Here is a 17891-nt window from a genome sequence, read left to right as displayed (position 1 = left end):
GCACTATGACTACATGGTCGGCTGACTGCCTTTGATTAAGGCCTAATGGAAATGAATCTCACCATGCTATTCAAATGCTAATTGTGTAATTACTTATGATCTAGACATGCCTCACACACACAATAATGTATGCATGCAGGAATGCACACAGGCACACACGCTCGCACTCACTGAGTATGCGTGCCTGCGTGCACTTAATTAGTTTGTATAAATTATAATGATCGAAACTGAAACTGAAACTGATCTAAAGTGAAATGGAGTATATTTTTCCCTAGAGTCATGCTTTTTTATTTATTAAATAACTATTAAAATGTATGTCAGATACTGAAGTCATGACTCTAGGGGAAAATATACTCAATTTCAGTTTAGATCATCACATTTTATACAAACCAATTTTATACAAACCAGATTAGGAATAAGAAACTGTCACACATGTTTGTACAGTATGTTATACTATCACACCCATGCTGGCTCTGTGGCTAAGATAAAATATCCATGGCATACAGTATATTCAAAATAAATGGTAGCATTTATTGTAATATTGTATAATAATATATTCATCATACTTACTTTGATAATCAAAGTAAAATATTGTACAGCAAAATAGAAATGGGCTACACTGAGCATACAGTGTGTTAAAATGTGAGTGTGTGTAAGAAAGAAATAGTCAGTATTTTATAATACAGGGCTCATCTGCAACTTGGTCTCAGGATTACTTCCTGTCTTAAAGGTTCCTAGGGAGAGACCACATCCGTGGGATGAAACACCATGTTCTTGCTCGGTTCCCAGCGGTTGACATCAAGGTTGGGTTTATGCTGGCTCATTAAACCCCTGATCCCAGACTCTAGCCTGGCAGAGCTGTCATCCACGGCACCCCAGCACACATTTTACATGCGCTGCCGATTAGTTTCTGTCTGTTGCTCAGGGTGAAATGTGTAATCTTATATCTGAGAGCAGGAGAATGAGGAAATGCCTGTCATTAAAGTCTAACCTTCTAAAAATGGATTTGCAAGCGTGACGAGATCAGAGACAGATTTGATGCTAAGGATGTACGTGCCAGCCAGGGCGAGGAGGAACAGAGATAAGACCAATAGTGATAGTGAATTGGCAGAGAGCAAGGTAGATACAGTAGCTATGGTCATTTGTTTACATATCACTCCGGCTTGTTTGACAGGAAAAATAATGTGCCTATCTTGGGATTAGGTGCTGCAGTCAAAAACGGTAGCCTTCTATTTCCAGAACTGAACAGATTTTACAGTACAGAATTACAGGGTTTTATCTGAGTGTGACAGATCCAGGTCACATGACAATGTTGATAGCTATCTCATACACAGCTCTTCAAAGGAGAATGTTTAGGGCAGAGAGAATGTCCGCACTCTAATTTTAAGTTTAATAAATGGGGAACAATGTTTCGGTACAAATGGACTTCTTCAGGTGAAACGATCTCGGTCACAAGCTGTTGTTTTTTTGTCGAACACCTGTTGCACTTAGTTTGATGTGCGCGCGTTCCTCTGCAGCTACTAAGGAGAAGTTTTACCATCAAGACTAGTTCAAATGCCAGCGTTATCTTGTGCACTGTAAAGATAGGCTATTCCATTATAGCTGCTCTTCAGAGCCACTGAGGAAGATTCAGATCAGGCAGACTGTGTGGGAGGAGCAGGCTGACTGAGCCCCCCCGGCTGACACTGACAGACTGGGCCAGGACGACCGCCACACTGGGTAGGCGGAATCACAGACAGGAGCAAGAGGTGCCCCACTCAACTGCCAGAACCATTTTTCACACACACACACACACACACACACACACACACACACACACACACACACACACCCACACACACTGAGAAAGAGCAGCTAGAACGCATACACACCGTCATGTCTTGCACACAGACAAACCCGGCAAAACCCGGATGACTATTGCAGGGTGACTGACGCATATTGGCAAGGCCCGCCCCCCTGGCAAGGCAGAGACTGGGAGTGTTTAAAAAGGTTAATGTACATACAGTCAGGCAGGCCGGCAGGACAGCCCACTCATGAGGACCCAATGACAGGCGCTCGTTTAGCCACTGCCTACTCTCCCTTACAGTGCCTCCCTGATCAAAATGGACGCCATCTGTCTGGCGGGGACACGGAGATGGCAGCAGAGCAGGTGATTGGCTGATGCAAATGTCTGACAGAGAAAGGCATTCTGAGGTAAGGTGGCAGGCACCTAGCATTTCGCCAGAAGCGGCAGGGTAAATGATGATCGATGGCAGTCATCGTGTAGGGAAAGGGCTTGATCAGCCAAATCCCTCCCCCCCCCCACCCCAGCCAATGACCAGCTTCCTCGCCTGTTCTGTCTGCCTTGCCCGGGCGGGCATCCATACATGGAAATCCCAAATCCAATCTCCTGCTCCACAGACACAAAAACACGCTAGGGGAATGGAATACACACACCAGGACAACCACTGATTCACAATGAGGAAGAGGATGCTGCGAACAAGATATCAGTTGGCCATATTTATCACTTCCCCTCATTTTTCCATTCACTTTAAACTTCACTTTGAATGTCTAAAAGCAATACGGTTGGGTCGCCACCTTGCTTTGAACGACCTGCTTGTAATCGTCCATGTAGTGAGGATACAGCTTACATGGAGGCCAGTGATTCTGAGGTCTACCGCTCTGCACCCATTCTCACCGTCGGCTGTGCGGCTGTGTTCACGGGTGTCTGGGACACCTTATGAGAGCTCGTATTCTCCAACCGACATCACTAGCATTAGTATGTGACGGTGAGACAGACAGACAGAGAGGTGAGAGAGAGAAAGAGAGAGACAGAGAGAAGGGGAGACAGAGAGAGAAGGTGTGAGAGAAAGAGAGAGACAGACAGAGAGATGGGGGGAGAGAGAACAGAGAGAGAGAGAGAGAGACAGAGATAGAAGGGAACAGAGAAATAGAGAGAGAAAGAGACAGAGAGAGAATGGGACAGAGAGAGAAGGGAACAGAGGGAGAGAGAGAGAGAGAGTCTAAAGACGATTGTAGGGCCAGACAAATGGTTGCCAGGGCTGCTTGGCGCTGTTCCGCGCTGCTCCGGACTCAAGGGAAGGCTTTGCTGTGTCTTTTTCCATCTGTCAAGCTGCTAAAACCAGACAGCATGTGATGCAGTTATAGATTTGCATATCTGTTATATGAACAATGGCACAATAGGCTATGTTGCTAACCAGCTAAGTTTGCCAACTACAGTATTTGCCACCACTGTGTGTGTGTGTGTGTGTGTGTGTGTGTGTGTGTGTGTGTGTGTGTGCGTGTGTGTGTGTGTGTGTGTGGTAGAATAACAAGTGTTTCTATATTTCTGGTAACATCGCTGCAGAATGTTCCAGAACAGTTCAGCGATCACTGTTTGTCTAGTATTATCAGAATAAACCAACTCAAATGCTGTCTTATATAGCCTAACACAATGCAAGATCACACCAGATGTCACCAGCTAGCCATGAATTATTCTGCTTGTTTGCTGTGCAAAATATCAACTTATCAGTTGTCAAAATGAAATGCCAACAAACTAGACTGCACTCAGGTGAGGTGCCAACTTGCGCCTTAGTGACAGGACACTTTTGTTTTTGCTTTGTTTCAGGAAGTGAATTTCACTACATTCACTCCATTGACATTTCAGAAAATCCTAATGAGTTTTTAACCTGGAACCAAGCTGGACCATATCTGTGTGAAATCCTTTTTGAGGACAAGAAAAAAATTACTTTTTAAAAATGGGCGTGACAAATCATGCAATGGAGAGAGTGAAATAATGCAACGTAGATAGGTAGTTGTTGCTGTGATCTGGGTGTCGGTCGGAAGTATTAATAATTCCTATACACTTAAGGAAAATAGAAAAATAATTTGTGGATCTGCCCTGTAATTCAGTTCCACTCCAAAATCTAATGAGGTCCAGGTTACCTTGGGTGGAATGTACCAAGTATGAACATCATAGGGCTATTTGTTTTTGAGATATGGTGCAAACAAAGCCCATCCAGCCACCCACCAATACATACACACACACACACACAGCAGTGAACACCCTGCTTGGGCACCTTACGGAGGCTCAAGTACTGTAACTAGTTATACTGTTGAGGAAATGGCTATTTTCAGAGAAATGTATTGGTTTAATCCGATCCTGTTAGCTGTTTCTAATTATGATGATTGACCCCTGAGTATATGGGCTAATAATAGTTTGAGATCAGGACACATCACTTTCCCACTCCGAAAGCTTAGCTTCAGTTAAGATAGGATTCATTCATAAACAATGGTTATGGTTAGTATCTTGTGACAGGCTGTCGACACATGCGACAGCCCTGAAAATGACGTTGAAGGGCATTCCAAACTAGCGTTATTTTCACACCCTACTCCCTATGCCCTTCACAGTGCTCACTACGAAGGTATGACACTCCGTAGTGTGTAGGGCGTAGGGATGAGCCTTTCGGTTCGAAATACAGCCATGTGAGTGAAACACCACTGGAATCGCTCCGCCCCATGCTCAAAACCGTCCGGCTCTGCCGTGGAAAAGCCCCTGAAGAGAGTGGCACATTACTCCGGTGTTGGATAGCACCTCTGAGGCAGGATGAAGAGCTTTCATCACCTAAGTCTCATTTAGATCGCATTTATTGATTGGCGCCTCAAGTGGTGCTCAGGCTAATTCCAGGCATCTCCCCAAAACAGGGTGGATGCTGGAGCACATCCTCGACTGCATGGCTCTCGACTAAATAATCAGACAGAGGACAATGGCCTTTCAGGATTACAAAAGCCTCCATCATCATTGTGGGTCGAGACAATAACGTGTCAGCCGGTTGATCAGAAGTGATTAATGTATTTATGATGGTGCACACAAAAGTACAGCATAGATTGACATTGAGTTGAAGTGCAATTTATCTAAAATTGATTGATATACCGAGCTGAGGACCAAAGACTTGCTGTTCTCTGTTGCAGCCATGCAAATAAATGAATTAATAGACCTAGAGGAGGAATACATGTGTCACGTTCTTTAAATCCTGCAGATGTTTGAGGTGTACTGTATGATGACAGGACACCACTATCACACCTCTCTCTGTGAGAGCATGACTGGAGATGAGACATTTCCTATCTGTATAAGGCAGCCAGGGGCAGATTGCTACAGCATACACAGCTGCCACTGTCACACGCTGTCTCCCTGAGACCCCCAGGCTCACACACACACACACGCACGCACACACATGTACACGCGCCTGCACACACACACACAAATGCACATGCAGTACGTACATGCAGAACACACACACACACACATACACACACACAAACGCATATTGTGTCACTCTCAGCGTCACAGTGTCAGGGAAGGGAACATGGCCTGTCAGAAATTCATATTTCCGGAGTGGAAACATACACTCCCCACATCTAATGAGGCCTGCAGAGAAATTTCCATCTTCCTCCCACTTCCCTCCCTCCTCACACTCCTCCACCGTCCTTCTCCCAGGCCCTCATCCCCCTCTTCCCCCCCCCCCCCTCCTTCTCCCATGCCCTCATCCCCCTCTTCCCCCCCCCCCCCTCCTCCACCCCCCCCTCACACTCCTCCACCGTCCTTCTCCCAGGCCCTCATCCCCCTCTTCACCCCCCCCCTCCTCCCCCCCCATCGTTGTAGTCTGCAACCAAACTCCTCCGGTGGAACAAACAGTCACAGCCCATGCGTGAGTAGCCCCCCCCCCCCCCCCCCCCCCTCCAGCCCAGCCTCTGTTTGGCTCCCGGCCGGCGTCTCTGATTTTCCGAAGAACTCTGAGAAACTGTGAGCTGGCGGCTCACTCTGCCCTCCCGTGTGAATCACAAGCATTCTAATTACCTCGCCGCGGCTCAGTCTCCGTACGGAGGCCCAGAAGTGACACACTGTGCGTGATTGTGGTGATAGGATGCGCACAGCGCGAATGCATTGCATGCCAGAGCACTCCGGCGAGCAACTGCTCACTTATATAAAATCATCTCTGTATGGGAGTGTTCCAACCGCTCATGCGTGAGCACATGTTAACATTGCTTTTCTGCAACTCCGCCCTTGCATTAGTGGGCATGTATGAAGGGATGAACATGACAGAGAGAGGGTACGGCATGACTAATGGTATTGGTAAGACTGAGAGTCATGAGACGAGTCATGCGACCGGTTTCTCAACAGTCGATACATCGTGGAGACTTATACTACGTCTGCGTTGAGGGTCTTCGATTTTGGAGATCGTACCTTCCCTCTGTTGAATATTGTTGATTTTCAGAGAAATGCCTTTTAATATGATCCTGTTAGCTATTTCCTAATTATGATGATTGACCTCTGAGTATAGCTGTCGGCTTGAGTTTTCGGTAAGAAGTGTCCCTCTTCCATAGACTTATGAGATAAAGACATCCCATGGCTGGTACACTCTGGGCCAAACACCATTGTTGTGGTTAGAGATAAAGGCCTGGGCACCGAGGAGGCATAGGTTAATGGGACAAAACAAGGCCACAGAAGAGACCAGAGAAACAGTCTTATCGGAGAAGAGACGAGGGAGGGGGGGACACACAAACCACATAAGAACGTTGCAACGAGACCAATGCTTGGATTTGGGTTCAGACAGCATACAGAGAGGTCAACTGTACATTAGGCATGCCATCGTCTTTTGTATGTAAAACCTTCTGGAATAAATCGCTTTTGCTGAGGCTCAAATCCCGTGTTGGATAGATTCATTTGGAATACACCTGAAAAGGAGACACTGGACTGTGTGGTATTGTGTGAGATTGGGGCCGTCTTTTATTGGAAACAAAAAACACAACGCAGAGCTGAATAAGGACAACGAGATTCATCACCTCTCTCCTGATCCAGAGCAGCACCAGAGCTACAGATGGATGTACTGCATGATTCATACAGCACTGCACCAGTGCACAGGGTGGTGTGCTGGAGCCAGGCCAGGCAGGTGGAGAGCACATGAAAATATGGGTAAAATATTGGGGCGGCTGTAGCTCAGTTGGTAGAGCGGGTCGTTCAATGATGGAAGGGTCAGCGGTTCGAATCCCGGCTCCGACTGTCCACATGTCGAAGTGTCCTTGAGCAAGACACCCCTAACCCCAAAATTGCTCCCAATGAGCAGGTTAGCACCTTGCATGGCAGCTGCCGCCATTGGTGTGTGAATGTCTGTGTGAATGGATGAATGAGAGGCCATTGTAAAGCGCTTTGAGTGCCGCTAAGGTGGAAAAGCGCCATATAAGTGCAGTCCATTTAAAATATGACACGTGTTTTCCAACAATGGTGTTAGAGTACTGAACCTATACACTTCTCTGCCCCTTGGATTCTGGACTGGGGGGGAACAGAGGGGGTACAGTGTCACGATGGCTTTCCAATCCCACGACGGCAAACATGGTGACGATGCAAGCGGCTGACTGACGCCTAGAACCGCGGCACTTCCTCCCGGTGTTCCCTCATCTCTCCGCATGAAACCATTTGGCTGGAAATGCACTGTGTACAGTAGTTTTTGCATTGACACATACAGTACAGACGAAGATCATCCATGGCGTGCACGACACGGGGTTCTTATAAATAATGCTGCCTCTAAATATCTACCACCAGTTTTGCTAAATTGCCCGTGAACCAAATGTGGTTTTACATACTGTTTTGGCAGCCCTGCAGAAAGCTCTACAGCCAAATGTTGACGTATAGTTTGTTGGTAAAACAATGGGAGGGAGGGGAGGAGGCGGACGCCACAGACAGATGGGCAGGACAGCTAATGACCAGACAGAGAGGAAGAGGAGGAGTCCTCTGGGTCATTAGGCCACACAGTCAGACACACAGAGACACCACCTCATCCCTCATCCTATCACACTCCGGGCCAATCAGGGCCAGGCCTGGGACAGAGCAGGAAGCCACAAAATACAGCACGCTCAGTCAACTTGGCACGGACCTGAGATACTGTGGCAAATGAAGATATATCACATGTAACAGTTTTCAGAGCGGTCTACCCTGCAGTAACGAGTAGCACACATCCAGCGACACACACACAGTATTGTGACCATGCATAAAATATGTATGGTATGTTGACTGACACTCTCAAGATACACTATCTATTTTGACATGCATAAAATAAGCATGGCACGTCAACTGACACTGTCCAGATACCATATCTACTATTTAAGTGTCTAACCTCTTATCCGGAATGTACTGTACAGTGCATCTTGTTTACTGGTGCTATGATGACACCCCCCCGCCCCGCCCCCAACCTCTTCCTATATTAACATCTCTCCACATGGCTGATAAAGAGGTGATGAGATGATGTTATGCTGTCTCAGCAAAGCAGAACAGATACAGCCAGACAGAGTATCAGACATGATGAATGGAGTTTGAGCCCCTGCCAATGAGTACACAGCAAGATGAGTTCGACATTTATTTTTTTATCCATACGTTATGATGAGCGGAAATTTATTTAAGAGAGTATTGGTACTGTATGTAGTACTGGTATTTTCTAAAGGTATATCCATTTCCTTTTGAAACCACCAGTGAAATTATGGTACAATTATGGTACAATGGCCATCACTGCCAACACATGGCACCATTGCACCATCACAATACTGTCTTCAATGCAATAAATAATGCACATTGTGCACAACCATGAATTAATTAATGAGACAGATAGTACAGTAATGCAGATGCAATGCGCAGCCATTCCCTGGCTGTGTGTGTGTGTGTGTGTGTGGGAGGAGGGGGGGGGGATCATGAAGACCCAGACAGGCACTGGAAAGCAGAGCTACACAAACATGCTAATACATACTGTATTTCAGCAGTTACAACAGGAAGAATGAGCAAGGGACGATCAATACAGACATGAGGAATAACCCACAAGTGTTTATCAATTGTCCCGTCTCTGTGTATTTCAACTAGTATGGTCAAGGCAAGAGAGTTTGGATGACAAAGACAACGGAGGTCAAAACACAGCAGCAGTTCTGTCATTTCATTGGCTGTCTGTCCTTGCCCCCACTCCCTGCAGAGAATGACCTTTCTTATTATTTATATCTATTCAGGATCATTCTCAAACTTTAAAGTATGCAAAAATTCACACAGTAGTGACCATTAAGACAACATTTAAGACAATCAGTTGTGACTGTCACCCAGAAAATTTGGCGCTGCCGCAAAGCGAGTCCTCCGCAAACAAAACGCCAAACGGGCGCCGTATTCGTCCCGTGTAGTGGTTCTAAATGACGCTGGAGAGAACCAGCGCTGCATTACAATACCCTGCCTGTATCTCTTTACTTCATTACCATAAGCAAGCTATTTCAGTTCAGCCAAACTTTAAAACAGTCGACAGAGGGCACAGGTGTCATCCCAGCTGTATCAAACAGTGTTACGGATTTGCATTTTTGCAAGTTTCCATTCCCTAAGGTTCTACTCTGTACAGTAGGCTACCGTACCCTTGAGGATGTCACAATGTTCTGTATATTGCATGACAACACTGATATTAAAACTGGTGCAGGGACACATCTTGATCCTAAAATAAAGTTGGGCCGTCCTCTTCCCCGTTTGTCAAGAGTCTGTTATAAACTGCGCCTGTTCTGTCTGACACAATTATCTGACTTCAGAGAGAGGATAAGACAATCCCCATCAAAATGTATGTAGTGAGAACGCAGCCTGTGATAGGGAATGTCTGCTCGGTAAATACCGATACTCTGGCAATCTGTGCTGAATAGGGCTAGAGCGAATACTGAGCAGTAGAAATCTCCATTTGTGATATAATCTCTGTGTACCTATGTTATTAGAGAAGCTCAAATGAAAGTAATCATTCTGTATTTCTTAGCAAATAAGTCACTGAATGAGTGAAGCAGAAACCAATAGGACTGTTTCAAAGCTCTGAAATACAAACCAGTAACACAACGCTGACTATCGTGACTAAGCAGAAAGTAAAAGTATTCTGATCTACTTAACATCTTCTCTACATTTATTCCAAGAGCCGTCCGTGGGACCACCTACAAGATGACTTCAGATGAATCAGCGATTCTGCGTGCTGAGAGAAAAGAAAATGTATGAAGCTCTTATAAAGTGCCAATTCAACCTCTATCCTTCCCTTCCCCCCGCTGGCAATAAAAAGCAGTGTAATAGGATTCCTAAGCTTTTCCAGTGCCTGCTTCCACTATCACACAGACATTTAAGTGCACTAATCCATGACAAATTGTCTCATCTGATCCATGACAAATCGTCTGAGGGGAGGAGTTTGGGGGAGGTGGGGGGATGGAGGGATGGATGGAGAGAGGGAGGTGAAAGAGAGGCTGGTGGAAGGAGAGAGTGGTGTTCTGCACAGGAATGATCAGTCAGTTATAGCCTGGCTTTAAGAGGTTGATTTCATTACCTCGAAGGGCATGCGCTGTGATAGTGAGTGAGAGCCCTCGCCAATGAACCCTCTACTAACACCTTAAGTTTTCACAGCAATTATAACCCAATGTGAGACCAGATTAAAGGCTTCGGGGTTCTAAGATAGAAGATGACTATTACAGCCAGCATGCCGGGAAATAAGGTTTAATTATATTTATATCGCTTATGTTGATTCCAATCGCCAATTACAACCAACCACTAAAGAAGTGCATTTGTTTGATATGAAGGGGATACAGAAATACAGTTTTTAGCCAATGAGAAATGTACTCATGTGCCATGCCTTCTGCTATCTCAGTGAGAAAGCCATTCCAATGTTCTGGATTTCGTGCCCCGTCGGTATGATGGGTGATCATAGACTGTGTGTGTGTGTGTGTGTGTGTGTGTGTGTGTGTGTGTGTGTGTGTGTGTGTGTGTGTGTGTGTGTGTGTGTGTGTATGTGTGTGTGTGTGTGTGTGTGTGTGTGTGTGTGTGTCTGTGTGTGTGTGCGTGTGAGTGTGCGCGTGCATATGTGTGTGTGTGTGTGTGTGTGTGTGTGTCTGTGTGTGTGTGTGTGTGCATGTGTGTGTGTATACGTGCGTGCGTGTGTGTTTGAGGAGGTATTTCCACTTGAAAAGTCCTTGAGTCATCTCTGCCAAGCTGATCAAACATTTTTATCCACTTTGCAGAAATTGGATTAAGTGGCTGTCCATTGAAGTGAGAACAATTTAATTGAATGCCGTTTCCACCATCAATTCTCACACCAATTAGTCCTCCCAATTAAAAGTGGGTGTGAAATCAGATTAATAGTCAAACAAAAGCACAAAAAGATGATGTTATTTTCCAGTTTGCCGTTCTATTCATTGACATTAAGCAGCTTGCCCCTCAGCAGTATGCAAACATAGCATGTAAACGACAACTGCAAAAGCAAACCAGTCATACAGATTACATTTATGTTGAGAGTAGCTGAATTCTGTTTGAACACTGTAATACTCAAGTGCATGTCCTTAACATGCGATATACTGTACCAGAGAACTGTGAAGGGGAACTAGCATAAAAAAGCTGTGAAAATTAGACAGAGAAAACCAACTATACTGCATAAATGAAAACACTGCCAGAAAAGGGCATCTATCTTCTACAGCGGTCATCATGCTGATGGACAGATCAACTCACAGAGCATTCCAATGTATAATGGTAGCCTTTATGGCACATGAGGCCCAACTGCCAAACAAACATCACCCCCACCCCCCAATACCTTTCTCATGTCTGTTGAGGTATTCTCATATCATTTAGCACTATTAGTCACTTTCAACTGCATTGCTGTGTAGTTATTTCTGTGTCACTGATAATCATAGTAATTATATGTTTTTCTTCTGCCTCAAGAGCTTTACCCAAATGAGGGAGTCCTGCGTCTCATGGCACACTGCACATTAAGCTCATTAAAACGCCTTCCAATCATCTGTGATTAGGTTAGTCATTGCAAGCTATTTAATCGATGGTTTAAATCATTATAACAAGGCTGCATGGATTAGAAAGGCTTGCTACCATAAACGAACCACAACCCCTCCATCTTGAACTTTACATAATCTGTGCTTAATATCATCTAGAAATCATTAGACTGTCATCTGTCCTTGCTTATAAACCGCTAACTTTAGCCTTATGTCTGCTGCCTGTGACTATGAAGAGAACATCTGACTCATCGAGTCACGGTCACCAAAGTGGATTAATAGAGAGTCAGAGACACACAACATTGACACACTGCAGCAAATCCTACTCCAGCTGCCCCTAGAAAGTATGTACTTTGCCTGCAGAATGCATCCAATTGGGACATACTACCTTATCATAACATTGCACCTTGAAATTTGACCGCACCCGTCGCTGTCCATTTAGCGACATTCATCCACAGCTGGAATTCATCAAAACGTCTGTCACAGTGTGACTCTCACATGTGACATAATTTCCGCTGCGCACTGGATTGTGGGTCAGAATAGCCAGAAATTGTGCTGGCTTGCATATTGCAAAATACGACCGGATGTAGTAGGACATCCTGGTATTTTTTGTGTTCTGCATGTGGCATACTATGTATTGGGACATACTACATCCGTTTTTGGCATACTACTGTATATAGTATGGAAATATGCGATTCGGAACGCAGCCCTGTCTTGTAATTTTGGCTGACAAGATTTTGGATTCACAAAATGGCAACTGAAGACCGCAAAATGGGAACCAACTGCCCTTCTAAACAGTTTAGTCAGAGTCATAAAACAAACAGCGAGTTGTTGCTTCCAGCTCCATGTGGCAGCCATTGCTACATGAGAACCATGACGAAGCATTATCTCAATGGAATGGAAACGAATAAATCTCGTGTTGCCGTTGAACATAAAACAGATCATTAAGAGAAAATATTAGACAGACACCTCGTTTTAAAAATACTCCAGTCAGAGGCCTGTAGATAACAGACCCTGTCACCAGGGAGGGTGCATTTTCGCACTGTAGCCTAGCTGAAGAATCACCTAGCGCAGAGCAATACAGCGCAGCCTGATTTCTCCAGGAGCAGGGTTAGGAGCAGGCGGTTCTGTGCGCTGGCAGGTGAGGAGGAGGGAGCATGGCTAGGCCTGTGTCATGTCACATTCAGCTCATCTGTCAATGTGGTGGATTATTTCTTGAGAGACCAGAATTGGCTGCCCCGAATAGGGGCACCATCAATCTTCTGGCGCGCGGGGGGACGCAGGAGAGCTCGCGGAGCAGGGACTCATGGGAGGGGAGAGCGGCTTCCTGAGCAGGTGACGGAGCAGTCAGGCGACTCGTTACTCAATCTAAGTCACAGCTGTGACCACCCGATTTGTCACTGAAATATTCCGATAAATATATAAATGCAAGCTGAAACCTTATATCTGGTCATATTTTACGGTATGCATGTACTGTACAGTGACTTTCTGTCAGCTCGCTATTGCAGAGGGGGATAAGACGATTTTTCAAACATTGTTAGATGCTCAAACAGGCTTGAGGATTACGTTTGTACCTACAGTACAGTAGCACAACATGACCTTCACTCCGTCTGCTTTCAGATCATATCCACAGCCCTTTGCCCCAGCATCCCTACCTGCTCAGCCTAGACGTGCTTTTTTCTTATTCACTTTCAAGGGACAGGGCTCCTCAGTGCATTCATACAGTACAAGGGCTGTCAATCAAATGGGAGTTAACCTCACCTACAAGAGACTCAAGCATAGGACATCGAATATGCACCTATTGACAAGCACTGTCCCTTCTTGTCCTTGCACGCTGTCTAATGCTGTCTCTATCAGTGTTATGCACCATTGACAAAAGCAAAATCCCTAGTACTGTACATGTACAGTATGTGTAAAAACTACCATGGTCAATAAACTGATTCTGAAGAATGCTAGATACGGTACCCAGCTAATCAGCAAGAGGTACCAGATCCACCTATCTGCTAATAGACACCTATCACACAACGCCTTCATTTTACAGGGGATAAGTGCAAGTTGTGGAATAATATTATGTTGTATCCACCATCCATGGGCACATAAAGAACAAGGCAATAATGCAAATAACACCAAGACTATGGTTGTTAGTTTTTTTGTATGGATTATCAAGGGTTTCAGCAAGCTATAAAATGCTATGAATTGTAACATGTTCTGACTGAGCTTTTTTTTTATTAGTGAAGGTTATTGTCAAACAAACCCTGTACAGTACTTCACACTACAGTATAAATGAAGACATCATTCTGATTATTATATTAACAGGGTATGACACATATAGCGACAGTACATCATGTATCACACTTTACCTTTGTCTGTTTTCCCTTTTAATTATAGCAGGCTATTAAATTGAATTTTGAGAGTGTCTGAAAACAACATAAACAACCAACGCATTTATCAATGTGAGATCTCCCTCCCCTACATACCTATTTATATCTGGATGTCTGCTCTCGTGAAACCAGAGAGCATCCTCAAATTATAAAATCAATTCTAATTCAAACGTTCATCATAGCATTTCAATTCCGAGAAAACAATTTGGTTAGATCGGCAAAGATCTCTCTGCAGCGTAATAAGATTGAGGCCGACTTCATCTCCTTCAGACACCAGAGGAGTAGAGATATCTAGGAGTAGAGATATCTAGGAGTAGAGATATCTAGGAGTAGAGATATCTGTACAGTTTTCAAGTTGCTCAACACCAGAGCCAAGAGTGTCATCCTTATCTTGTACAGTACCCAGTGGCATGGAGCCATTGGAGAGGTGGGTGAGATTATTAGGCGAGTGAACATCTACACATTCTACTACAATTGTAAACGAATGACGTTGTCAGCACCCATGATTACCATCATCTATCACGGGTTGCTGTTAGTACACATTTGGACTTAAGGGTATTCATGAATGGTGCTGCAGTGTTTGCTGATTATCGACTACATCTATCTTTACCTAATAAAAGATAGACTACATGTTTACCTAATAAAATGATTCATTAAAGCCATCAAACAGCATATTTGTTTCAGAACTACAGTCTATATTTATGAAAATAATTATTTGCTGAAACATTGCTTCAAATAAATATTGATCATGTTGATAAAGCCCCACAACATTAGACTTCCTGTTTCTTATGTTAAAATGTTAACATGTGGAGTGAATGTTTGTTCATTATTCTAATTCATATCACTTTCTCCCCAGAGGACCCATGAAAATGCCATAAAATAATGGCATCAGTAAAAAATAAAAAAATATGTGTGTGTGAGAGAGAGAGAGATGATCTCTCTGATTAGACATTTTACAAAACTAGAGCGTTTTTCTTTCTTCCTTTCTAGGGCATAATCTTCCTGACTTTCCTACAGTACAGTATGCAGTATGCCAGGTTTTCTCTTTGTTTTCTCCTGGACCTCTGTATTATTCAAACAACACTTACTGTAAGGCATGCACTTCCTTGTACATTAGTAGCACCAATACGTATTAGACCTCCCCAAAAAACCTGGAAGCAACTTTATTTTATTTTTTAGCATTCAGAGCTTTCTATTGCTAATCTGTCACCCTCTTGTTTCAATGAATGAGAGCAGAAGACAGTGAGAAGAGAGCTTTTAAGTGAGGACTCTTCCCCTACCACTGGATAGTAGTGTGGATTCCCCGTGTCAGCTGTTCCACACCATAAAAAAATAAGAAAAAAACTCACAACATTCCTCCAGAAAAGTGCTTTAAAACCCATCGGTGTTCAACTTTATCTCATCTCCCGCCACGAATCACCAGAAATCAATGGCTATTTTTTCCTCGGCTGTGCTGCAATTACCAGCTACTCACTCCATGATGTGATGCAACTCAGATAGGGGGATGAAACCAGCTGAGATAGCATCAATGTTTTAACAGGGGTTGGGATTTCTTGGAGCCACAGTGAGGTTTTGGTGCACTGTTCCTGTCAGCAGTTTTTGAGGACTGGGTCATTGTTAAAATCATAAAGCGTTCTCTCTTGCTGCTGCAACTAAAAACACACACACCCATGCTCGGTGGGTACCACTGGTCTCCTTTCACGTAAACAGAAAGGACCACACCACCCCAGTCAATCCCCCCGCAGTGGAGAAGGAACCAGGCTTAATTGCTGAATGTTTCCGGCAAGCGAGCAAGAAACATGATTGTAATTTCCATCTAAGCCACGGTGATCAAAGCAGACTTCTTTCACTGCATAGTGATGGGGATTTTTTGCCTAGAGCCAGGCCTATCTACGTAGCAAGCCTGATACTGTAGAGTCAGACTGCTGCAGTCAAGAGCCTGAAAATCCTCTCCCTGTTAAAGTTACCAATCTCCTTGTTAAAAAACGACTCTTTGTGTGTCTGGGGCTGAGAGCGGAGATCCAACCTCTGATCAAACCAGCAGCTGCAGCCCAGCCAGGCCGTGGAACATTAGTAGGCTATGCGATACACACCACTTAAAGTGATCAATGTAAAGAAGCCACGTAAAACACAGTTGTACAGTAGAGCTAAAATTCCCTTTTCACATGAACATACTGGGGAACCAAAGCATTCCACCCAGTGACGCTGACGTCAGAGAAATGTGGTTTTACCCGGCCTTTGCATAGGTAAGGCCAGGCACAGTTACAGGTATAGGGGATAGGTACTGGTACCGGTAGGGAGAGGTAGGTATGGGCGTGGTACTCACCCAGGTACTGGATGTCACTGCGTCCGGCCCGAGGCACGTGGTGCTGCTGGATGGTCTGGTACAGCGTGGCCTGGCTCAGCAGCAGAAGGCCCAGGCTAATCCACACACCCAGCAACCAGGACATGGTAGGGACACGTCTACACAGCCAGACAGACAGAGAGAGAGAGAGAGAGAGAGAGAGAGAGGACGGGGATGAGAGAGGACAACTCCCTCAGAGACATGGCTTGTGATGGGGGGAGCAGGAGCAAGAACAAACCAAATGGAGGAGGAGAGGTTGTGGGAAAAAAAGATGAAAGGTCGGTAACAGTTCAGGAGAAAGAGAAGGAACTGAGTGACATTGGCAGGCACGGAGGTACTGTAGTCTGTGGGATTATCTCAAACATTTGTGACAAAAGATCTAAGAATAGAAGAGACACTTAAATATAAGTTGGAATGGAGATGACAGAAATAGAGCTTTCATGACTTGGAGATATTTTCATTTAAAGCATGTTATTTGTGCTGCAGCTTCATCACCTGAGCAAGGTACATTTTGACCAATACTTTAATCATCACCTAGACGGATATTTGTCAATATGCTCCATGCGCAACACTGAATGATTATGCCAGGGTATTTTCACGACATGCTTTATCTGGAAACGCATATAAAAACAATATGTATTCTGTTCGGGAGGGTCCTTCCAGCCCAGAGAACCGTGACACCCGCGAGAGACAAGCAGCATATGGTGTCCTGACAGCTAGCCTACAGTGCAATAATCTGCATAAGACTAAAGACATAATTTAAAAAGTGCAACCTCAAATGACATTGACAAGCTACTCACTATTCACGCAGTAGGCATATAATTATTCACAGCACACCGTAACCCCCCTCTCCTGCACTAATCCCCTTTAATCTGCATTTTGGTTGAAAAGTGAACTGTTCCCCCCGATATGCTTTCGTTACGCTTTGTACCTCTCCTAGGCATGCTGCCTTCATCCAACAAAATACGTGTTATTTTTGCTTGAACTGGAACGGTAACATCATGTCAAATATATAAGCTCTTTCTTATGCAGTATCACCTTGTGGTTGTGCTTAGAGCATCCCTACACGCCTCCACGTGAAAAGGGGAATGTGTCGTTATTGACAGCGCACGTGAAGAAGGGACACTGGAGCGCAATATGGAATAGCCTACAAAGTAGGCCTACAGTGGAGTTAAAGCCATGGCCATTCATTTTAATATCGCTGGACACGATTTCGGTCATTCTATGAATGTTCACATGCCCTCGTGTTTAGCGTTTGTTTGCTACTTGTGCATTTCTCAGCCTCCAGTTTCCATGCACGCTGAATTGATCGTTGCGTAGGCTTTCTGTTCAACTAGCCTTTGACTGTTAGTCTAATGCGACCATAGTTTTATATC

The 17891-nt window shown here is 44.6% G+C and overlaps 1 protein-coding gene across 1 annotated transcript in view; it reads right to left on the bottom strand.

Annotated features, from left to right (window-relative positions):
- tafa1b (TAFA chemokine like family member 1b) overlaps positions 1–16621 on the bottom strand; it is a gene marked incomplete at both ends in the record, with an annotated part of 127431 nt that extends 110810 nt beyond the window's left edge. The window contains one exon of the mRNA XM_084440749.1: positions 16498–16621. Coding sequence (XP_084296875.1) covers positions 16498–16621 — 124 coding nt within the window. The remainder of the gene's footprint in view (positions 1–16497) is intronic.
- Positions 16622–17891: the final 1270 nt, after the last annotated feature.

Source organism: Borostomias antarcticus (assembly GCF_949987555.1).
Source record: "Borostomias antarcticus genome assembly, chromosome: 7".
NCBI lineage: Eukaryota > Metazoa > Chordata > Actinopteri > Stomiiformes > Stomiidae > Borostomias > Borostomias antarcticus.
This window is presented reverse-complemented; position numbering and strand designations above follow the sequence as displayed.